Below are 24,438 nucleotides of genomic sequence, written 5' to 3'. Positions count from 1 at the left end.
AGTGATATACAATGACAGAACTTTCAGCCCAAAAGAACTTCTAGAACAGCTAAGAAAGAGAGCAGACTGGAGAATTGTTACTCCCATTTTACTCATGGAGAGCTGAGGCACAGAGAAATTGAGTTGGCCACACTTCTTAAGGAAGCCTACGGCACACTTGGGAATTATTTCTTAGTCTCCCACTTTTCAGACCAGTTCATTAACCAGCACATTCTCTAGCTTCTTAAACACCATATGCATACTTGCATGCATCAGCCTGTTGGAGTGACTGATGTCACTAGTGGTTTGTACTTGCCAGATATTTGGTCATCTTTCAAACCACTATAAAGTGGGAGCAACTCTATTAAAGTCAGCAGTGTTCTAATTATGTAAAGCAGGTGCCCACCATGTGTATATCATCCATGTTTATGTATGCACTTGTGTTTTCACAATTACACAAATTGCTGATAAACTATGGCAGGGATCAGTACTCTTTCAAGGTTGGTGTACTAGTCTACAGTTTGCTTTTCCACATTAGAAATTAAGCATGTTGGTGAAAACCCAGAAGGTTCTACTGTTTCTTAAGTGGCAAGATGCCACCAGTCACACTATTGGAAAATACACAGTCAGTGAGACAGCAGTTCCTGGTTTCTACTCAGCGGGATCCAGGAGCTGGGATCTGCTGCTTCTCAGAAATGCCTCTCTCATAATGCAATGTCTGTAAGAGAGGAAATATATGCTTTCTTTGTTAGGGGTGTGGATTGCTGATATCTGACTTGGCAAAACATTTGATTATTATTTAATGACTCTGATTTAGGATCTGAGACCAGTATGGCCACAGTAACTGAGTTGAGATATAGCATTAGAGAGTTTTCTGCTTCCTGGAAGTCAAGGATTCAATTCCTATGGCTTTTATTTGAAAGAAACTTTAAAGTATTGAGTTTGTTCAATGAAAATATCATTCATGATTTGGTTTGGTTTTAACATGGTTAGTACTATGCCAATGTCCTCGATAGTTACAACTGGGAAGAGATGGTCCCTTTGGCATCTTGATTGCACTTTGCTCAAGAAAAAATATAACTTCATTGTCCAAAGATGCAGTGATACTTACAAAATGATGTTTGAAATTCTGAGTACAGTATCTGGCCTGTGCAAAGGGATGCAGAAAGGAATACCAACTACCAGACATTTTTGTCTAATTCTGCTTTGCAAGGAATCCTCTGTCCTTCCTCCATCCACTTTTCGTTAAGACTGTTTGATTCCATTTGTCATCATGCATTTCCACGCATTCACTGCTCCAGTAGGAGCAGTTCAAACACTGGGATAAAGAACTACACTAGAGAAGAGTTTGTCAGAGAATAAATACCAAGAATCTGATAGCGAATTACACAGTGAAATATATAAATGCCTTCTTTCTCATTCTGAATTGTATTTGGTATAAACTCTAAGGAGTATCTCTATGATTCAACAGAACCCAGGAGGACAGAGGTGCAAATAGTTGCCAAATAACTCAGTGATGCAGTCCTGGGATAACATCCAACTTCAGCAGTCCTCAGGGAAACAAACTTGAGAGGAAGCAGCACACAGGCATGTTAGGGAGTAAATAAGAGGCCAGACTCTTCACACACAGATGCAAAACAAAATTGCTGTGTACCCCTCAGCCCTGTGGCTGTCTCATGAGTAGACCCTGGAGAGGCAAGGGGAGGAGAGAGAGGGAAAGGTATGGGTGGGGGAGGAGGAAGGAAAGAAATAATCTAGGCAAACCCAAGCTTTAGGGCATAAAAGTATTCAGGAGAGAACCACAGCTTGTCAATGGGCATGTTATCTAAAACCAGACATCTGTTAAATATTGTACATGACAACTCCTGTTTTAACAAGCCACTATTCCCAAAACATCTGAAAGAGAATGCATTTTACAACAGAAAAAGTCGATACCATGTATGGTTTTGTATACATATACACACACACACTCATATATATATGTAAATATATATACATGTATGTATAGGCATATATGTAACTATATATATATATAATTAATTTAATAGTTAAGATTTGGGGGTCTCTTTCTATAGATATATTTATGGATCAGATCTTTAGCCTCTGTAATGGCATTTAATTGATGTAAAGAAGCCCTCACCTGCCATCATCTCAAGGTGCACTAAGAATTGTTTCAACTCACCTTAGGATCTGGCTCTGTGGTGCAGCCTCTATTACCTTATCCCCCTCTGCACATGCCCATACTTTGTTGAAAAAATCTCCTTTAGCATTGAAATTTTCTATGCATTATCTCAGCCCAAGATGATTTTTCCTCCTGGAAAGTTGAGCAAACTCCTTTGCAATTTTTGAGTTAAACAATGGTAAAAAAATATAGACATTTCCCCTTGTAAACATTTTCACATGTTTTTATGCTCAGACATAACTCAGAAATGTCTGCACTTTAACATCCAAAGTTTCCTAGTTACCAAGTACTCTCTAAGGACAAGGACCTTTAGTTATTGGTAATAAACAAACAGAAAAAACACACTGTTTATAAATATTTAATTTCTTGCCCTTGCACATCTGTGGCAGTCAATATTATTCATTCTGGGAGCTACAGCACGCGATCGGTTGCAGCACGAATAGCTAATTACAGCACAAAGCCACTAGCAGTGTAAGGAGGAACGAGACTTCCTCAAGTGTTGTGGGGGAGTAGCCTGGGGTGGAAGTCCACCACAGGGTAGGAGACTGCAGCATGCACTCTGTGATATCCATGAAGTGTGTCTGACTGATGCAGAAATGGAATGGAGCTTTGAGTGGGTTATGAATTAGAACATAACCCGCTCTCCAAAGCCAGTGAATGTTGGTGATTTCCCCTAATTATAGCTGTACCTAAAGCAAAGCTTCAAGGTGCGGGAGAAAGCTCCTTCCACTCTCCATCCTCTGTGGCAAACTCCTATGGAAGCTGCTGTGATGCTGTCACCATGATTAGAGATGTCCGTATAGGAAATCACACTTGATTCATTGATGAGGACACCATGCAAAGGTCTGCTCTGTTGGAATAACTTGCATTATCAGGGTCTGAGTTACTGATGTTAAAAATCATTGGACACTAAGCCTGTCTTTTAGATTAGTCCCTTTTTTCCTAGATGATAAACAATGCGGAGGGCCTCATTCTGCAACCATTCAGAGATAATTAGATAGAAACCCTGCAAATGAATGGTTGAATTACTAATCCAAATGTTTGTTTACAACGAGAGAATCAGTTTTTCAAGTGAAAAGAATGGCTCACTGAGCCTTCTAGCATGCCAGCCCCACAGCAAGCTATGCCCTGTCCGTGAGACTCAAGACAAATGTGCAGCGAATGAAACCCAAGCTGCACCTCCCCAGTCTGCTCACTGCTGAGTCCACAGCACTATATTGAGCTGTCAGACTGGCTGCGGAGTGACTTAGACCACCCACGCGGGTAGGAAACACTACATGCCACGCAGCCCTGAACCTGTCAGATGAGATTGCTCTGAAGTGCAGCAAGCTGAAATGGAGAGGCAGGAAGAAGTTATGTAGCTTATTTACCTGTTTCTCTAAAATTGATTTGAGGGAGAGGGAAAGGAAACAGAGCAGCAAGTGCAGAGGAAGTGCTTTAATTTTCTGAATTGCTTAAAATGACAGTATGACCGGGATTTAAGAAGAGGTAGATATTAAAGGAGAGGAAGAGAGAAATCTGGCTGTTATTTTAGAACCAAATTCTGAGGTTTTACTTTGATTTCACACAGACTTTACTCAGGCAAGTTCCCATTGTGGCTATTTGCTCAACTAGGAAGGAAGAAGCTGAATAAGAGATTGAATGAGATTTGGCCTACTGCAGCCTTTGGGTTCCCCCACCCAGATGATGATGGGATTTCATGAAGAGACAATGGTGGCCAGATAACTCCTCTGTGAATATCCAGCCATATCTGTTCATGAATGTCTACTACATTCAGGTTTGCATGGCCAGAGTGATCCTACTTTTAAAGATGGGTGAGATCTTGAAGACTACAGAAGAAGCCTCTTTCAAAGCAGTGACTTTGGAATTGAAGTCTCCCACTTGCTAGGCTATACCCCAATCACCAGGAAGTCCTGATTTTTTGTACCCAGTAGAGTTTCTTCTACTTATTTCCATCAAAAGGCTTGGCATCTGCCCTCTCTGAAGGAGACCTGAAGTGTAACCTACTCCTCATGCCCCAAAACATGTATTCTTATTGCATCCCCTGATGAAGCAGACTAGCCCTCGTGAGGCACTACTTGCCAGTGTTTGGAGCGATCTGGGGGTGTGCTTTGCAGTATATGTCAAAAGGAAAGGAGTTTTTGATGATAACTCTCCCCCTTCCATTTTGGAATGGCCATTTCAAAGCTACTGGGATTTCCTTTTATTCTGATTTATTATATTAGGAAGCCTAAAGCCTTGCAGAGACCTTTTTTTTTTTCTCTCTCTCCTTGTTTAAATCTGGGTAAATGAATAGAAGAAGTGAGAGCAAATGTATTTTCCTCTCTTGTTAAATGTGGTTCTGCCCTTGTTCAATGGAGTTTGTTCTGCAAAGTGGTAGTCACTGTACTACATCTCAGCAAAGCCACTACAACCATTAAATCAAGGGGTAGTGAGATGGTTAATGGGAGCACTGAGCTGGTGCCTCTGATTATGATGAATCTATTAATTGTAAGCATGAAGAATGAACAACATGAAAGAGGGAAATGTTGGCAAAAGAAGAGCAATCTGAGCTTCTTACACTCATTCAGGCTACAGCCATCTTTGTCTTATAGCTCGTCTGAGCTAGAATGCCCCAGGAGCGTCAGCTTTCACATCATGCATTTTAAAAGGCCACATACAGTACTAACTGGGAGTATTCAGGATTTAAATATAAATAAGGTTCCGTTAGACTAGGATGTTTAACATCACCTTAAATTAAACCAGTCACTTAGTGATACTGTTCCTTGGGATCCCCAGTTCTAGGTGTCCTCTAGCCAGCACCTACTAGACCACGCCTTCCCCTACCATTTTAGGAGTGATATCCAACCCAAAGGGAAAAAAAATGTGTCTTTGTAGACAGCTTGCTCATCATTTGCACTAGATGTTGGGGAAAATGATGCTTTACACTGGCCTACTCACTACACATGCCTCCTTCCCATTCACAAATCTGTGAACTTCCTGAGAGCTCTCTCTGCCCCAGGAAGACATACCCAGAGAAATTTGGTCATTTGTCATTTTGCTTTTCTAGAAAGTAAAGGGGGTATTTTAAAGCATTGAGCTAACAACTTATGCCACTAAGATGCTTCCTGGACCTCAAAGTCTACAACTCAGACAGACTTCCATTTACTTCAGAGGCGTTTTACAGATCCAACAGTGTGACAGGAAGGGGCTAGCATTTCGCTATGATAAACTCCAAATTTCCCTTTGGGGAAATCTTTTGTGGGTCAGTTCTTCAATGAGGTGAACTCAGTCAGAAATTTGCACTGAGCTTATTTCTTGACCAGACCTTCTCAGTCAAGAGCACGTCTTCACATAGTTTTGATTTGCATCAGTGAAATTTCTGACCATGGTTTGTTTTGATATTATTAACTGATATATATTTGTATTTCTTAGCAGAAAACTGAAAGCAGACACTCTTAAAGTTTCTGAATAATCTAAAAATTTTTCCCAATGAATCTTTAAACATAAGTTTTCATTATTAACAAAAGTGTCAAATTTGTCATCAGTACTTCCTGTTTCTAAAACTGTGCAAAGCCTTTTGACCCAGTCCAATATACTAGATGATATACATTCACAAAGTATGTAGCATGTATAGCAATTTCCTCATCCAGCTGGTAGCAAGTTTGCAACATCTGCAACTAGCCTGCAGTGATATGAGTTGGCAAGAAGTTGACATTTAGAGGAGCAATAAATATTGATAATGAAGCAAACTTTAAAAAATCCGCTCCAAAACCAACTGAATGGTGTCCATGCATGTGTAAGGTTTATAGCACTACTGACTTTTCAGCAAAAACTGACATCAGCAATGATTTTTCAGATTCTTATTTCATGCAGTCTTCCTTTATTCAGTCTAAACCACCTGAGAGTCCAAGGCTCATGTGGCAATTAATGGGAAACATTTTCTTTTTTTTTAAAGAGAAATGATAATAAAGGGTTTCATCATCTGACTTCCCTTAAAAATCAATGGCAAAACTCCCTTTTGTGTTTTAAGGAGAAAACAATCAGGTCCAATGTCTGTAGCTACTGACTACCATAAGGATTAGTCTTAGAGGTTTGGAAGAATTTCCCCTAAAGCAGGAAAAATCATCAAAAAGGCAATGTGTAAGGCAGCAAAAGAAAAAAGGAATCACTGAAGAGAAACCTGCATTTTTCTATAATCTCTATAATGAGGCTAGATTTCAAAATACCAACTCAGCCTGTTGTGTGTGGGCTTGTTGCATACATTTATTACTAAAGAGTAGTAAATTACACCTCTTCCTTAGCTTCTTGGCCAGGCTTGGATGTATATTGCAAAGTTTCTCCTTAGGACTTGGAATGTCACTTAGCACAGGAATGATTATCCTCCCATCATTTACTTGCAGTAATGCATTAGCCTATGAGAAGGGAGGTGGAAGAGGATGGATGTCCAGAGGTCCAACTCCTTACACAGATCTCTGTAGTCTTCTGCCTCAAAGCACTGGAGAATAATCACCAGAGGCAGGCAGGGCTCCTTATGTGGACACGTAGGGTTATATGTGAATCCTAGAAGAGCATGGACCGCTCTTGTGGAATAGGTGTGAATGTGAAAAGGTTTTCCAGGGGTGCAGTCAAGTCCTCCAGCCAAAAATGGGATGTCTCAGCACCAGCTGTACCTAACAGAACAGTCTTTGTGAGTGTCCTGAAAAAGCAGTGTAAATGTTTGCACTGTGAGTGAACAGGCCTGTGCAGAACCGCAGGATGCTGTGACTAGGTTGCCTGTGCAGCCTGAACTGCACATCAGTGAATTTTGCTCTTTTTTAATGCATGCAGGCTTTTGAGCTTTGTAGATCTATTTGTTTTTATGAATATCGACCAAACTAAACAGGCGCATTTAAATTGCTGAGGCTGTTCACACAATGCTTGTTTTGAATGATTATTTGCAAGTTTACTACTCAAGACATGTGACTGACCATTTAAATCATGGCATGATTAATTTTGTGTGGAGGGTTTGCCTGCTTTTCGGATCATTGACACTTGCTTAAAAAGGAGGCTGGAACATTGAAGAGATTTCAAGATGGCCACACAAACACTTCTGGCACAGAGTTTTCTGTGAAGACATATTTACACAATTATCCAAAAGACTTTTACATACCTTCAACATTCTTTTGTGAACTTGAAAAAAATAATTGAAGTGAATGTTCCCAGGATATGAGTAAAAGGGGCTGCAAACACCATCAAAGCAAATGCTTATGTGGTTTTTACTCAAAGGATTGCAAATACCTTTTCTTTCTTTTCTTTTCTTTTCTTTTCTTTTCTTTTCTTTTCTTTTCTTTTCTTTTCTTTTCTTTTCTCCTTTCCTTTCCTTTCCTTTCCTTTCCTTTCCTTTCCTTTCCTTTCCTTTCCTTTCCTTTCTTTTTTCTTTTTCTTTTTCTTTTTCTTTTTCTTTTTCTTTTTCAACAGAATCCTCCCAACTCTGTCCCTGCTAAATTCACTTAAAACCAAATAAGGCATGTTTTGGAGCCATGTATTTTTCTAAGCATCTCACAGTTCTTTGGGACACTGTTCTAACATCTGTTTTTATTTCCTTGTTAATTCCTTTTCCTGACTCTGAACATAAAATGTTCAGAAAAGCCTAATTTCAAGGATAAAATATTCCTATGCTTTGAAAAAGCTCCATCTTAATATATGTTAGGATATACTCTTTATCCCAAAGCAGAGCAATGAGCATGAAAATCAAAAGGCCACTTATAATACAAGATAATACTTTATCGTGCAAATATATTGTCACTTGGAAGAGAAAAGCAGTAATGTCAATAAGAGGGCTTGCAATCTGTGCACACAAAATAAGATGTGTGCAAGAGAAGGTCCTGGAGAAAGTTGGTTTATCAGTTAGTTGTGGGTTGTGACAACAGTGCCTAAGGAAATGATTTTAAAGTAAAGTTAAACAATGGTGCTATGAAAAGACCTTCTTTTCATGAAAAGTGCAAAAAATTTCTCCCATAATGAAGAGAGAACTTATACAGAGATTTTCTGAAAAAGAAGCCTCAATAAATAGTGCCTCATACACACAAATCTTTTTTCTTTATTGCTATTATTAAATTCAGAAGTGTAAATCCCAGTTAAATTTATTAGTGGGACTTTATTGTGGTTACTGCCTTTGCATTTGTGCAACATACTTTTTGGTTTGTTTCTTCTTCTGCTACTTTTTGTTTCTTTAGGGTGTGCGGGGGGAATAAACTCCTTTCACTTCTCTCATGTATTACCTTAAACTAATGTGGAGTTTTTACAGGGAAATGATCCTGTCTCATAAGTAGCATTCACTACTGATGCCACTTGATTTCCATGGAAGACAAAGCCTTTCAGGCAACTTGGTAATTTCTCAGCCCCTTGAAGCAAAAACACGTCAGCCCTTTCCATGTTCTGATACACACAAATAAGACCCCCCTAGATAAGCTCGATTCTAAGTACTCTAAAAAAGTCATTGAAAGCAATGGGAGTTAAGGATACTTCATGTCCCCCTTCCATCCCCAAACTGAAGAATCTCAGTTGGAGTGGCTTGATTTTCTATTGTAGTACTCTAAATCTCTTTAGAGCACGGAGGGATTTTAGAAACAGTCATGTGCCAGTATCGTGCTTTGTTGGGTGACACAGGATCCTTAGCTACTTGCAGCGTAATGTGTTTGCCTGAAGACAGATCATCCTATGCCCTAGGAAAGAGGCATAATTCACTCAGAACACTTTGTGGTCTTTTTGTTTATTTTATTGTGCTGTGGGTTAAGAGCTGAACCCTGTGGTACTAGTAGTCTGGTACTGGAAAGAATCACAGAATCACAGAATGGTTGAGGTTGGAAGGGACCTCTGGAGACCATCTAATCCAGCCCTCCTGCTCAAGAAGGGTCACCTAGAGCACGTTGTACAGGATTGCGTCCAGGTGAGTTTTGAATATCTCCAGAGAAGGAGACTCCACAACCTCTCTGGGCAACCTGTTCCAGTGCTCTGTCACCCTCACGATCAAGAAGTTTTTCCTCATATTCAGATGGAAGTTCCTGTGTTTCAGTTTGTTCCTGTTGCTTCATGTCCTGTCGCTGGGCACCATGGAAAAGAGTCTGGCCAAATCCTCTTGACACCCTCCCTTAAGATATTTGTATATACTGATAAGATCCCTCCTCAGCCTTCTCTTCTCCAGGCTAAACATTGCCAGATCTCTCAGCCTTTCCTCAGAGGAGAGATGCTCCAGTCCCCTCATTATCTTTGTAGCCCTCTGCTGGGCTTGCTCCAGTAGCTCCGTATCTCTCTTGTACTGGGGAGCCCAGAACTGGACACAGTACTCCACATGAGGCCTCAGCAGGGTTGAGTAGAGGGGGAAGATCACCTCCCTCCACCTGCTGGCAACACTCTTCCTGATGCACCCCCCCAGGAGACCATTGGCCTTCCTGGCCACAAGGGCACATTGCTGCCTCATGGTCAACTTGGTGTCCACCAGCACTCCCAGGTCCTTCTCTGCAGAGCTGCTTTCCAGCAGGCCAACCCCCAGCCTGTACTGGTGCATGGGGTTATTCCTCCCTAGGTGCAGGACACTGCACATGCTTTTGTTGAACTTCATGAGGTTCCTCTCTGCCCACCTCTCCAGCCTGTCCAGGTCTCTCTGAATGGCAGCACAGCCCTCTGGTGTATTGGCCACTCCTCCCAGTTTTGTGTCATCAGCAAACTTGCTGAGGGTGCACTCTGTGCCTTCATCCAGGTCATTGAGGAAGAAGTTGAGCAAGACTGGACCCAGTACTGACCCCTGGCGGACACCGCTAGCTACAGGCCTCCAACTGGACTCTGCGCCGCTGATCACAACCCTCTGAGCTCTGCCATTCAGCCAGTTCTCAAGCCACCTCACTGTCCACTCATCTAACCCACACTTCCTGAGCTTGTCTATGAGGATGTTATGGGAGACAGTGTTGAAAGCCTTGCTGAAGTCTAGGTAGACAAGAAGATGATACAAAAGCTGCCATCCACTTCAAGGGGAGAGAGTCTTTCCTGCCCCCCAAGGAAAAAAATAGTCTTATTAATTGCATATCTATTCCAGCAAGCACAGAGGACTCAGGAGGTCTATGTGTTATTGGGCCGCCACTTATTCCTTTGGACTAGTGCTTTCTTTCTCCCCATCTGCTTTACCCAAATTGCAAACCCAGAAGAAGAGTGACAATAATATTCCCCTTTGCTAGGACTTTAAACAGAAGACTTCTAACTTAGAAGGAGGATGTCACTGGCATAAGAAGAGGCGAACATGTATTTGTCACCATAGGCTCATGCCTCCATAATGCAAGATATTTAGTGTGTACCTCCTCTTGACAGATTGTCCTAGAGTCTTTGAAAGGGTGCTGGGAAGAAACAGTGGCACCTTGTAGATTTCCCCCTTTTTCTTGTTTGTGTAACACTTTATTTGCAGGTAAAGAAAGGTAAACCTTTCTCTCTTTCACTGCTTTGTAATATTTATTACTGGGACCAAATTGTACCGTGGAGTTTTGTGGGTTTTGACGGTCACAAAGCTCACCAATGATTTACTGTTAGCTGGATTTGCCAGCTCCTTTCAAAAGGTACTCAAGGACAATGCATCTTTCTCTTCCAGTTATCCAGTTTGGCTTTGTCACACTCTTCGTTGCCTCCTTCCCGCTGGCACCACTCTTTGCTCTTCTGAACAACATCATAGAAGTTCGGCTTGATGCAAAGAAGTTTGTTACTGAGCTCAGGAGGCCAGACACAGTAAGAGCAAAAGATATAGGTAGGTAATGAAAAATCATTACAATGATGAGAACACCAAGAATTCAATAAGGAAGAAAAAACATGGTAGTAAAACCCTTAATGAGGCTCTGTTTTTCACTTACAGGAATTTGGTATAACATTCTGAGTGGTATTGGAAAGCTTTCAGTTATCATTAATGTAAGTATTTGGTTACACCAGCTTTTAGACATGATCTTAAGAGGTTATTTTGTCCCTCCAACCTAATTTAAAAGTGATGTCTAATTTCCTCAATTGCTATAAAATACAATAAAATCTAAATTATCCAGTTCATTCTTGTGGAAGTGTAAAACACCACCTGAATTACAAAGGAGATGACCGTTCACTCACCTCATTCTCTGTATCGTTGTGTTATGTATGACAGGAATGCTAATTCATATAAAACAACTAATGAATGGGACATAAGCAGGCAACAATCCAGCTAATTGCTAAAGATCTGCTTCTCATTCATATATATGCCTCTTTCTGTCACTCTGCTAGTATAGCTGTTGGTGTGAATGAAAATGATGTAAATATAACATCCAAGAGTGGGTTCTCAGAGCAGAAAGGCCTTGACTGAATGGAAAAGCATTAACATTTGTTCTGCTATATACTATTCACTTATAACAAATATGGTTATATCCCTAAACATATTTTCTCCTGCAAAGTGAGTTTTTCTGTAACAGAGTACCTTCTTTTGACTTAGCTTACACACTTCCCAAACTACAAAATCTTAACTGAGAAAGATACTCTTCAATCCAACAAGAATGATTACATATAAACATAATGTGTCTGGTATACAGATACATTATGTCTATTGGTCTACATGTATGTCTTAAGTAAAATTTTCCTATGTATGCTTTAAGATAAAAACAACTCGTGTCCTAGAAGTTAATCATAATAGCACTTAGTATTTTTAACTCGTTGATATCAAAGCATTTTAGAGAGGTAGATGATTGTCACTACTGAGGGGGAAACTTGTGCAGAGGAGATATGCAATTTATTTAGTACGATCACATCCAACATAACGGCACTCTATAGCAGTATCTAAGCTCTCATTACAACTGGGAGAACTGTAATGCCTCCTAAGAAGCAGAGTTATTTGGTGTGGGTGTGGGTGAAGCAGTATTCAGATATAGCTTGGCTGTTTCTTGGACGTAAGTTAGGAAATTTGTGCAGTGCTGCACAGAGCCATAATGTTGGTATCAGGCATAGATTTCAGGCCTTACAGCACTGATCTGTGCAAGATGAGCAAAACTGTGGTTTTATCTGAATGCACTTTGCAGGTTTGTATTCAGATTTTACATTTTGCCCTGATTGTTTGCTGTATCAAACAAACTCTGTTCATCCGCATTTCCGGGGGATTCCATTAAAATGTCAGTTAGCTAATTCTTGTTGACAGAAATGTAAATATATGCACACCTGATTTGAAAAAATGACTGAATGCCCAATTCTGCTTCTCTACTCAAGCCGAACAGTATTGTGTCAGAAGAACTATTTGGCAAAATACAGCACTAAATGAATTCTTATTGACATGATCTAGATACTTCTGTGTCTCTTCACAATTGTACCGGTTTTATTCCAGCATGAGCTCCATTGATGTCAGATGCATAAGTCCTGGTGCAGAGAGGTGAATGGAGGATGAATACTTTGCACTCTGCTGGTCTGACTGAGTTAGCACTGTGTAATTACACCAAATTATATCACAAAGCTAGCATGCCTGTTATTTAACCTATTTTTTAAAAAAACTAGTGAAAAACCTCCTAATGGTTCCAGAGAGGGAAGCAGTTGGAAAAATAGACATACTTTAATTGCTTTTCTTACTCTGTGCTCTCAGAAATGATCCACCTGCCTAACTACAAGCTCCCCTGGAGAGAGAGCAGGTTATTTATAAAACTATATATTATATTTATATATATATATAAAATATTATATATATATATATATATAAAACAAAACTATATATTCTGTATCCAGCCATTTAACCCTCACTTCATCACTTTTTCTAAACTTACTTGAACATGAAAATTAGCACCTGAATTAAGTTAATATGAAAAACATTAAGCATAGATTCACAGCATTGTTTTTTTTGCCTCCCAGGCTTTTGTGATTTCTGTCACATCTGATTTCATTCCACGCCTTATGTATCAATACGCATACAGTCAAAATGGAACCATGCATGGCTTCATCAATCACACACTCTCATACTTCAATGTCAGTCATCTCAAGGTTGGAACACAGCCAGAAAACTCCCCATTTGCACAGGATGTTTTATTCTGCAGGTAAAGTAGTTCTAATGGCATTTTGCATAGGTGAAGTAAATTCTTTGGGTCTTTTGTTAAGCAAAAATTTTCCAAATGGGAACTAATAGTATTTGTGCCTTTAAAAATGTAGTTTTAAGAGTACAGCTTTTAGAATGTACTTACTGTCTTAGAATGTTCTTAGAAGGGTTTTTTTTCAGTGCCTTAAAAGACAAAATAAACAATTTAAACAAAGACTTAAATAGAAATCTTTTCTGTCCTGAAAGACAAAACTTTCAAGAACAATGGGAGCAGAATCCAGTTTTAAAAATGGACTCCCAGTAGTTAGAACTTGGCTTTCTTTCTCTTTACTAAATTCAGTGTTTACTTAATGAGATCGAGTTTTCAATATAGGCTGCCCATCTTTAAAACTTGCACCCTTCCCCTCTACAAGTCCCATATTTCAGCTTCATCTTTTCAGTCAGGGGGATGCAAGGCTGAACTTCCTTTAAAATATATCCAGAAAATCTAGCCCACTGCTCCTCAGGAAAAGCAAAAAATCCCAGGGAGTAGATACCTATGGGATAGTTCCAGTTGGCATGAGAAATCACTAACATGGATCCAGGGTTCTGAATGTACCCTTGCTTTTTCATAAAAATATGTGCAATTGAAAGAGCCCAAGGCTGCACACAGCTGAACCCCTCTGGTCAGGGCTGTACCCAAGAGCCTGCCTCACCTTCCTTTTGGAAGCTTGAAAATCACACTGGACCTAGCCTCTGCATCAGCAAGAGAGAGATGGTCACATAATTTGGTCTTCCATTTTCTTTGGAAGGCAAGACTTTATTTATGTGTTTTCTACTAAACAAAGGTCCTTAATTTGCCTTCTTTATTTTGAAGTATAATGTGTTTGTATATGTCCACTGTTTTTCTGGATACCTGCCATGGTTTTTGCAATTTGTGCTCCTGATAGTGACCATCTAAACCTACCATGTCTCTATATCTAGTTTAACCTCAGTCTTTCCCAGTCTACATTCTCAAACTCAGGTCTTGGGGCTTCTGCTTTCATTGTGCAATATCACTCTTAGATCAGTTTTGGCTAAGGGGCCAAGATTTGGTGAGGTGCTGGAAATCTGTCACTATATCCTCTCAGTATCAGAGTCAAAGACCACAAAATCAGTTGCCAAGCAAAGCAGAATGATGATACAAATCTTACAGGTGACAGTCTCATACCTCTTTGCATCAGGTTGTTCTTGCAATAGTGGTTTATTGAATACTGAGATACTGGCAGAAAATATTGTTAGTTATTGTAGATTTCATGTAACATTTTCTAGTTAGAGCTCCAGAATTTTTTCCTCCTTTCCTCCCATCCACCTAAATACATTGTCCTTCATAAATCAGTATTGAATAAGCAAGTAAATTTCTTCATTATTAATTCCAGTGATCCCTATATTTCCACAAAACTGCCATTCAATGTTTCTTAAAAAAACTGTATTTACAGAGTATATACAGATGTAATATAGCTAAGGCAGCTGGGGATTTTTGTATGGTTACCACTCAGTTATGCCTTTTCCTCTTTTCTACAAATCTGTAACAGCAGCTTTCGGCATGACAAGGAAAGCTAGTAACTAAAGCTGGTTAGAATATACACTTATGTCGCACCAAAATCTTTGAGGAGCAAATTGTCTTCATGCTAAAGTTGGAGAGGGAAAATATTTCAAATGAATCGAACATTTTGATTTAAAAAAAATCAACCCCCCCCACATAATTTAATTCATTTTAAATATACGGTACTGATTTTGCTCTTTTAAAAATAAATTAATTTAGAAATAAGCAGACACTTAAAAGCAGCAAGAGAAATTCACTGTGGAATTAGGCTTCTAATTTAGGTGTTATAAATTGCCCTTCAGAGCAGTCCATCTCTCTTCACTGATTATTTAAGGGATTACACTCTAGTTAGTTTCTTGAAGTAGCCAGACACCTTCCTTTGTTTCTAAATAACTGCATGTTTCTAAATGTAGAGTATATACCTATTTTCCACAGAATCTTTTTTTTTTCCCATTCTGGGTATCTTAGGAAATAACCAGTTTTATTGAAATGGCAATACTTCAAACATTTTCAATCAAGCCTACAAATAAAAACCCAGCTTAAAGAAAATGTTCAATATAATGATATAATAATTTCCCCCAAAGAGTCTTAAAGTTGGCACTATTCAGTTTAGTCTGTGCACAGTTATGTCCTGCTCCTGCGTAAGAAAACTTTAACCATACCTATGATTCCCCAGATTTGAGCAGGTGGTATTTATCACACCTAGTTTTAACCCATCAAATTGATGAATCTCAGATCCTTCTGCAGGCACTGGAAGCAGAGTAAATGTGGAGAGAAACCTGGCCCTCAAGTTCAGACACTTAGCTTCAAATTGCCTTTGGGATGTGCCTACGTTCTTACCTCAGCTACAGGGGAGGCCTAGACGAATGATGGAGCAGATCCCTAACTTTTAAGCGGTTAAAGAGAGAGAAAATCACTCAGGTGAAATAGTGCTGCACAGCACTCAGATTAGCATGGATTCAACAGAGCCAAAATACAGGGAGAAGGTAATAATCCACCATAAATTTAAAAGTGGTCCCTGCCTGAGAATATCAGGTCTGTGCTACTGAGGAAAAAAAAGATTGCAAATAAGAAACATATTAAATGTTTGACCATGTACTACTCTGAATGAGAAACAACCATGAGAGCAATTCTCTTCCCTTATCAGGAAATGATTATGAGAAGATGTCAGCAAGCACATTCACTGTTTCGGATTAACACCCGTTTTATTTAAATCCTACCAAAGTCACTGCTTTGGCCAGAACTATCACTGTGATAAAACATGGGGTATCTAGCTCATCTCCCAAGTGGCAGGCAACAAACAGTGTCCCTCAAGCTGGAAAAAATATCTGCTTTTCTGTTTCTGGCAAATATGTTGGGAACAAGCTGACCTTTCCTATTCTTAGATTTCTGTGACCTCTGGAGATAAATGTGGTTACAATAAGTCTGAATTTTACTGTTTACGGGCATTGCCAGAGATTAAGGTATCTTGAAAATAACCATAAAAAGCCAGAAACAACTCTCCCACTGAATATTCAGAGTGCATTCTTTAAATATTTTGAGCAGCATTTTCTACAATGCTGTGAACTCTTTGACACTGCTTCCAAATAAACACTGCTGTACTGCCAGTCTGGTGCACAGCATTAGTTGTGATGATTTTTTTAGAGCAAAATGTAGCTGTGTAGCTGAAGGCAAATTAAAAGCAAACCTTGCTAAATTGTGTGACATTTTTATTGGTTTAGTACTTTTAATCTTTATAATCTGATATGGTAATGGAGTGCATGAAAGCATGCTGATCACATTGAAAAGAAAAAGGCAGCAGATATGCAGTCATTAAAGGGACTTTTCCCTTAACGTAACTCTGTTTCCATATTCAGCAAATTTATAGAGTGTCTTGAATGAATTAATTTTCTTAATGCCCTGGGATCCTTGTCATCTGCACCCAATGATCAGTCGTGGATTCTTTTCTTTCCCCCAGCAATTCTTATATTCCCCTGTTTGGTAAACCCATCTATACAGCATTACTGAAGCACAACTTCATAGTGATTCAGTCATATTTTCCCCAATTTCTTGTGAAAGACCAACTTAAAAAAAGAAATTAAATAGATCAGCTCATTTAGGCTTATTCATGATTCCACCTACTCACACATTTTTATTTTTCTACTAGCATTTCTTTTTGCACACCTGACATAGTTCTTAAATATAATTACATATTTATCTTAACTCTTTGACTGTAGATCAGTTTTCTCTGACCAGTCCTCTCCATCCATCCTCATTTAACTTCCCCAACAATTTTCTGTTTTCAGTGTGCATTTTTGGTTTTCCCCTCAGAAGTTTTCTGTGCTCTGTTCTTAAACCACATCGACTACATCACATTCTTGTCTCTTTTCAGTGGAATTGGAAATGCTTCCTATGTTTGCAACACAATAGACTTTGGAGTACCAGCTGTTTGCTCTTCCTAGCTTATCTGCTGAAGCAAATATTTTAAGAACCAAGAATTGGAGGGCTGTGGAATTGAGGAGATAGGTGGGATTGTTTTTTTTTTAAGAAAGTACCTGTAGAGTGTAGTGGCTAGAAAAGCCTTGGATTATTGCACTTTAAGGTCCCATGTGCTATGGCATAATTAAAAAGGGAGGTGGAAAGGAGGCCTAGCCACCTTGTCTGTAGCTCTGACAATATTACCCTTCATCATAAATCACCTGCTGGTGTTCTGTTGAAAGTATGTTCAGGCATCATAAGCAGTGTGATTTCCCACTGAGCCAGGTGAAATTTCCATGGGGTCTAATGTCCTGCAACACTTGCATAGTTTGTGAAGCTCGGAGTACATTAAAGGAAAATCCCACCACAGTTGGTGACTCTTCCAGGTGAACCTAGGCTGAGTTTCAAGGTTGGAATTGATTTATCATGCTAGACACAATCCTCAGCAAGCTCAGTAGTTTTCCCTGATTTTGATGTTCAGGTGGAGTGAATTTGATGGAACTGGTTCTGGCCCTGGCTGCAATCCTTATATGCAGATTTGAGTAATATGTGGGAGTCCGTATTGTACAGAGAGGTACTGGTGGAGAAATCTCAAAGTGCAGGCACAGCATAGGCTCAAATAGGAACCTGTGTAAGATAGGAAGGAGAGCTCAGCTGCTGTGTGCGCATTGTTGAACACAACAAAAATATGGTCTGTATCACAGCCCAGGTAGTTCTTTCATTAAGTTAGAACAGACCTGATTTAAAGTTATTTTCTCCTCCTCGTCCTCCTCTCCCCGCCATCATGGGGCTGTATCCTGTGTACTTTGTCTCCAAAAGGTGCAGCGTGGAATTTCATCCAGTGTTTCAGGCTGAATTTCCTATGACTTTGGGGTTTTTGTAAATGCATAATTCAAAGTGCAAGCCCACGTGGACAGAAGCTGGAGGTAATTTTGGTAAGAGCACCTGCAAATTGAAACTGACAGGTTTTATATATGAACCTCTTCCATTATTCCCCAATGGAGGCTTTTCTGCAGTCTAAAGAATCTTACTGTCAGGAAGGGTTTCATGGTATTCAAACCAGATTTTCCCTTTCTTAATTTCATCCCATTACTCCTAGTCAAACACTGTGAACAGCATTAAATGATTCTTTTCAGTCCTAAAGGCACAATTTGTGTATGATTATCATGTCCAACTGTGGCTGTTACTTAACCAGAGTGGAGAAATACATATGCTCTTCTTTAATCTCTTCTGGTGAGTCAGTTTCCTCAGACCATTGACTCCCTTGCTGAACTGCCTTCAATTTATGGATATCTTTTTTTTTTTCTCTGAAATACCCACAGCTGAATGCAGTATTCCAGGTGTGGTTCTACCTGAGATGCTCAGAGAAGGGCTAATACCTCCCATTTTGCCTTTTTTTTATACATACACAAGTCATATTATGCTGCTGTCATCTTTCAAGCTTCTACGAACTTGCTGGGCACCATAAGCTCCAGCCACTTTTCACTGCATTTTCTTTCAAACTTTATTCTTTCAAGATCCTTCAGTTGTTTTATTTTAATTATCCATTTCCCCAGATTATTCTTGTTGTGTTTCCTGTCTGTATTTCTTACTGCTCTCTGTATTTCCTGCTGTTTGCAAACCTTTCTAATTTAGGAGCATCTGTGACTTTTATTATCCTGCTGTTTACTTCCAAATGATTGACGATAATACTAAAAGCATCAGTCTTTGCACCAAACCACTAAGACTCTGTTTTATCCTGTCTAAGGCTTAGTATAGGAAGTGTGTTTCCCCTGGCTCCCTCTATTGTTTATGGAGAGAGACAGGAACCTCCAGAGTGTGATTCAGACCTTATGTGGGCTTAATTACTCCCTAAATAAATCTCAGTTTAGGTGGGATGAGTGCAAGGTTATCTCATTTGGATTGAAAATGCCTTAGACTATCTTTATACTTTAATTTCAATACTTTATTCTGTGTACACTGAGATCAATTTAACACTAACAAAAAAGAGATTATTCATAAATCCAGAAAAGTCTGGAAATTTCCAACATTAGAACAACATTCTGATTTTGGTTACAACTGTGAAAAACTGAGTAAACTTACTAAATTGATTGGAAATAGCCCAGATCTAAGTCTGGAGTTGTATTTCATAATATGGGATGAAGTACAAACATCTGGAGGATTGATTCCTTAGATTCGGCTACTGGAGAGCCATGTTAATCAAAGCAATTAGTGCAGGAAGAGATTGCTAACTGAGCTGTCTTCATTGACAGGTTTAAAGATTACAGAGAACCACCTTGGTCCCAAAACCAGTATGAGTTTTCTAAACAATACTGGGCGGTCTTATCTGCTCGCTTGGCTTTTGTTATTCTATTTCAGGTAAGTCTGTTGAGCTATTGCAATTTCAGTCACAGAAATGACATAATAAATTAATTGAAATGCATGTGTCAAAGGAATTCATGTCCAATAGGACTTTTCTGTTTGCAAACACCCAACTTGATGAGCTTGTACCCAGTCTACTGGGCCTTCTGCAGTGTCAGTAGGCGGCAGCACAGATTCTTCCTCTGGAGCACTGTGGCACACTTCCCAAGCACAGATTTTATTTTTCCTTCATGAAATGGAAGCTCCACAGCCTGCCTTAACCCCGGCACTAACACTGATCCCCAAAACATTCCAGGCCCTTGAACATTTCAGTTAAGTGGACTCTGTCAGCATTTATACCCTCAGAGGTGTCAAATGTAAAAGACACATAACTGTTACGTAGACTTGTGAAACACTGCTCTTTACCTAAAGCAAGAAATAAACAGTAACAGGTAATAAATACTCCAAGATCTTTCACTGTCTACATTCTACAATCCCTTCCCCTTGAATATGGAGAATTCACTGGTGAGGGCTTTGCTCTGATAGCATCTTCTGAATGAGAGAAACCTGCTCTCCTCCCTGATCTTGGTTACCTCCACAGTTAAAATGGGCCCACTCCTAATGTCAAAATCTGCCTGTCTTTTCTCCTCACCTGCTGAATATTACTAAGATGTCTGGTTTGTATTGGCCTCTTCCACTTCTTCCTTCTGTCTGCTGTAACTTTCCACTAATGCCTGCAAAATATTTGAAGACAACTGGATATGCTGGGCTTCAAAGAACATACCTGTTGTTCTGCCGGAGTATATTACCTGGTTAATGAGCTCTATTGTCTTGGACAGGGATGGAGGGTTTCTGCTCGTAGCCTTGTCAGCAAAAGTTCTCACACATTTTGAGCCATTACACAACACAGCAATCTTCAGAATAGTCTCTTCATAATACAAATTTAAATGCATGGTTTATCTATAGATTTCATAAACAGGCAAAACTCTGCCCACTGTTCTTCCTGCTTCTGTGTTATATGCCCATCACCTGTAGTAGCCATGATATTTGAGGTTCAGGATTCTGGCTTGCACACTGCAGTAGTGTACACAAATCCTACTGCCAGCAGACAGAAGGATTTGAGGTCAGAATGGCCATGAAAGTTGTCTGCTGTTTGCTCAGGCCACATTGGAAACACAGGGGTATGACTGTGTTGGGGGATGCTTTTTCTGATATTGCCCATATAATAATGGATTTTGAACTCAGTCTCAACCAATTTGATGCTGAGTACTAAGCACCTTTGAAAGACTGTAAAGAACAAGGCTGTTTTAGCCACTTAGGCAATGATGCATGTGATGAATCCAAGCCCATTCCTGTTTCAGACCTAACTGAAGCACATGTTTAATTCAGTCACCATGCTGAGATGGGGTTAAGTGCAAGTGTAAGTGGTTTCTCAAGTAAGGCCTTACTCAGCTGCTTAACATTAGGCATCTTCAGCAAAACGTGTTTGATACATGCCTCCTTGTTCCATAGCGAATGTTTGTTTTTGTTCTAGTCTGAGTATTTTGGATTCCTCCATTCTTGTTCCCTTCTCTTGTTCTGTTTGCAGAATTTGGTGATGTTCCTCAGTGTTCTGGTTGACTGGATGATTCCTGACATCCCCAAGGACATCAGTGAACAAATCAAAAAGGAGAAAAGCGTGCTTGTTGACTTCTTCCTGAAGGAAGAGCATGAAAAGCTGAAGCTGATTGAAAGCTTTATCACACGTGACAAGCATGGACACCAAAGTGGGACCAAAGGCCAAAGGATCCGAGCTGCCAGCTTCTGCCAGTTTAGTCGAAGTCTGAAAGGCAGCCTTGCCTCCTTTAGCTCACAGCACACAGAAGTGTGACTCCTTAGGGAAAGATAATATGCTATGCTTATGTCTGCAATATCTATTTACAAGTGATGTGATTCTGAAACTGGAACAAGGACAGTCAAGGAACAGACAGGGAGCAAAAAGGAGAGGGTCTTTTGCTTCCTTAGGAACTCCATATGCAAGTTTCTCCATAACATTTGATATGCTGTCTGGGATGCAGCCTTCTCAGAGTTTGTCATTGCAAGACATTTTGTGGCCATGATTGGTCCTTGTGGTGATGCATGTGAGTTGGGTAGGCACATAGGTATTCTCCTCACTCTTGCAATTTAAGTGGTAGGGCCAGCCACGGTCCCTATTCCTGCAGACACCCTGTGGGAAATGAGGAAGAGAAGGGACACTACTGCCCCAACATCCATCTTTTGGCAGGTCTGACTGACATCCATGAAGTGTGCCCGAAGCATGATCTCATGGCTTGAAGCTGCAGTCTTATAGCTTATAAACATGTAGGATCTCAAGGAGTCCTTGTGCCTTCCTTATGTACGCTGCCATTTGGTGCTGTTGCTGTAGAGGGTGCAGGGCTGTTGTTAAGGGCACGGAACTGTGGGAATGGAAGGAACTGAAAACCACTGAGCACTTTCATCTATAGATATATTGTCTTTTGCTTAGCCAGGAGCCTGAATGTGTGTGCTAATGATCAGAAAGGCCACAAAATATACATCAAAATGAAATAAAGACGATAGAACTAGTAAAGCTCATCATTATTCATTGTCCTGAACAAAACAAAAACAAAACAAAAACAAAACAAAAACAAAAAAAACCCCTGTGTGTTTGATTCTCCTCTCACTTAGACTGGGAATTCAGCCAGCGTCAAGAAGAATCACTGCACTAAACCAACACCAGTGCGAAACTGGTAAGTGAGAATGGAATCAAGCCCTGTAAATCTTGTGACAACATCTTCATGTACATTGCATGTAAAATAACAAAAGTGCTGTTGTGCATTTACTGTAAAATATTTTGCAGAACTATATTTCATTGAAAAAGATTCACTACTTATGCTTTTATCTATATGCATCTAATGAATAACTTTATTCAGTCACAAAGGCAATAAAACTTTCTTTAAAAATCTGTTTCTTTTGTTGGAGATTCTGACTCTAACCCAATTTGAAATTCAGAGTTCAAGTAAAAGAACGTTTTTTGATTTTATCAGTTCTTAACAATGCATTCAAAACCATCAAAAACACATATTAAAAAAAGTGCTTCAGTTACAGGTGTTTTATCTAATATGATTGTTCTTTAAAATAATTATGTTATTTTATATAGTCCTGAAGCTTAAGAATTTCATTGTTGTCTTAGATGAAAAGTTCTTCTTCTAGGAGAACTCACAGTAATTTAATGAGAGGTATAAATATAATTGGTCTTTTTTTATTTAATGCCTAAACTAAGGAAAATGAATATGGAAGAACCATCTCAGGATGGGTTGAAATGAATAGTTTCATTTTTAATTTTTCGTTTAGGTTTATTTATCCCTTTTATATAATAGATGAATTCTGAAATGAAAAATCAACTTTAAATAAAATTGAAAATGTTTAACTTTGTTGAAATGAAAGTCTGACCTCTCTGTCAAAACTTATTTGCTGCATTTTACATGAATTCAGAGAGAGTTCTGGTCCCCCTCTGAAAAAACATTTTTTGATGAATAACAATTTGCTGCAGAGATTGCCCAACTGTCAGTTCAATTTTGTACACTCAAGACTACAAATATAGTTTGTAAGTGTGCAAAAATACACGATTGAAATATTCTTCCTTTCCTTATATGCAGTATCAAAAATGTGCTATTTGAAAAACTGACATAGAGTATTGATTATAAACTACTGACTACGTGTATATTTGGTGTCTTTAATTGTTTGAGTTTGGCAGGAAAATCATTAGAAAGTGTTCTTATTATGTACAATTTAAGTTTTGTAGTATAAAAACTTCACAGTTACATGAACAGTAACCTTCTGAGGCACAAAATTCAGGTTTTTGAGTCTTGGAGACGTTCAGAGGATGGGATTCCTATTACCTAAATATAGCTATTTAAAATCAGGTTCCCTCTGCATTCATTAGGGCAAAAAAGTCACCTGCAGACAGCTCCTCATCCCATCCTAACCTTGCTGTCTGAGACAGGTGTTTAGAATCACCTTTGGGGACATCTGTCTCCTTCCCTGAACTGTAGAGGGAGCCCAGATGACTGTCTTAGACTGTGAACCTTGGCTTTAGATTGCAGAAGTCCAGGAATTGGAATGTAACCACCACAGTCAGAATGTTAAAAATGTTTACACGGCTAAAAAAATGACTGACTGCCAAATTCCCAACTGATTATGTTTGTTTTGTTTTAATTTTGCTATTTGCTTTAATATCTTTTTAAGAATTTGGCTCCCTACTGGAAATCCATACCAGAGCTGAGACATAAACTTTGCTTTCCCCAGTCTAGGGTTAACATTTGAACCAAGACAGTATATCTCCTCTAAAATAAATTATCTCATTTTATTTTCAAAAGACCAACAACCTCTGTCAGGGATTCCAAGGCCTAATATATTAAGGCAGTTGATATTAATGACAACTGTTCCCTCATTTATACTAGATGTTGCTCTGCTGGGGGATTTGGGAGTTTGGAGCTGTCTGCCCTTGTGATTTACGTCTACAGTTGATTGAAATGTAATTAATTTTCTTCACAGTAAAATGCCTCTGATGGGGAGAAAAGTTGTTGCTCCAAACAGCAGAAATATCAGTTCTGCCAGACCTTTTGACTACCATAAGGCTCACATTCTTTTCCCAGACATGTGGGAGTGCATAAAGAAATGGGTTTAGGAAGAGATTTACAGGTTGCGTGGCACCCTCTCTTCCAATTATTTGCTGGATTAAGCGTATTCAGATGATCTGCATCTCTCAGAAATTTTACAAATAGTTACTGGATTAGTGAGCTCCTAGACTGTACCTAGAGCTGTGTGAGGAAACTATAAGCAAGAGAACGTCCCAATATTACAATGAACAACTTCTACCAATTTAAAAAT

The 24,438-nt window shown here is 39.3% G+C and overlaps 1 protein-coding gene across 1 annotated transcript in view; it reads left to right on the top strand.

Moving 5' to 3' along the window:
* The window catches only part of ANO2 (anoctamin 2), a 188,171-nt gene extending 165,290 nt beyond the window's left edge, over nucleotides 1–22,881 (top strand). Inside the window, exons 19-23 of the mRNA XM_067289841.1 lie at nucleotides 10,758–10,910; nucleotides 11,016–11,068; nucleotides 13,007–13,188; nucleotides 19,461–19,566; nucleotides 21,137–22,881. Of these exons, the coding sequence (XP_067145942.1) occupies nucleotides 10,758–10,910; nucleotides 11,016–11,068; nucleotides 13,007–13,188; nucleotides 19,461–19,566; nucleotides 21,137–21,418 (776 nt within the window). The 3' untranslated portion in view covers nucleotides 21,419–22,881. The remainder of the gene's footprint in view (nucleotides 1–10,757; nucleotides 10,911–11,015; nucleotides 11,069–13,006; nucleotides 13,189–19,460; nucleotides 19,567–21,136) is intronic.
* Nucleotides 22,882–24,438: the final 1,557 nt, after the last annotated feature.

Source organism: Apteryx mantelli, chromosome 1 (genome assembly GCF_036417845.1).
Source record: "Apteryx mantelli isolate bAptMan1 chromosome 1, bAptMan1.hap1, whole genome shotgun sequence".
Classification (NCBI taxonomy): Eukaryota; Metazoa; Chordata; class Aves; order Apterygiformes; family Apterygidae; genus Apteryx; species Apteryx mantelli.
The sequence above is the reverse complement of the archived record's forward strand: the minus strand, read 5'-3'. Positions and strand labels throughout refer to the sequence as shown.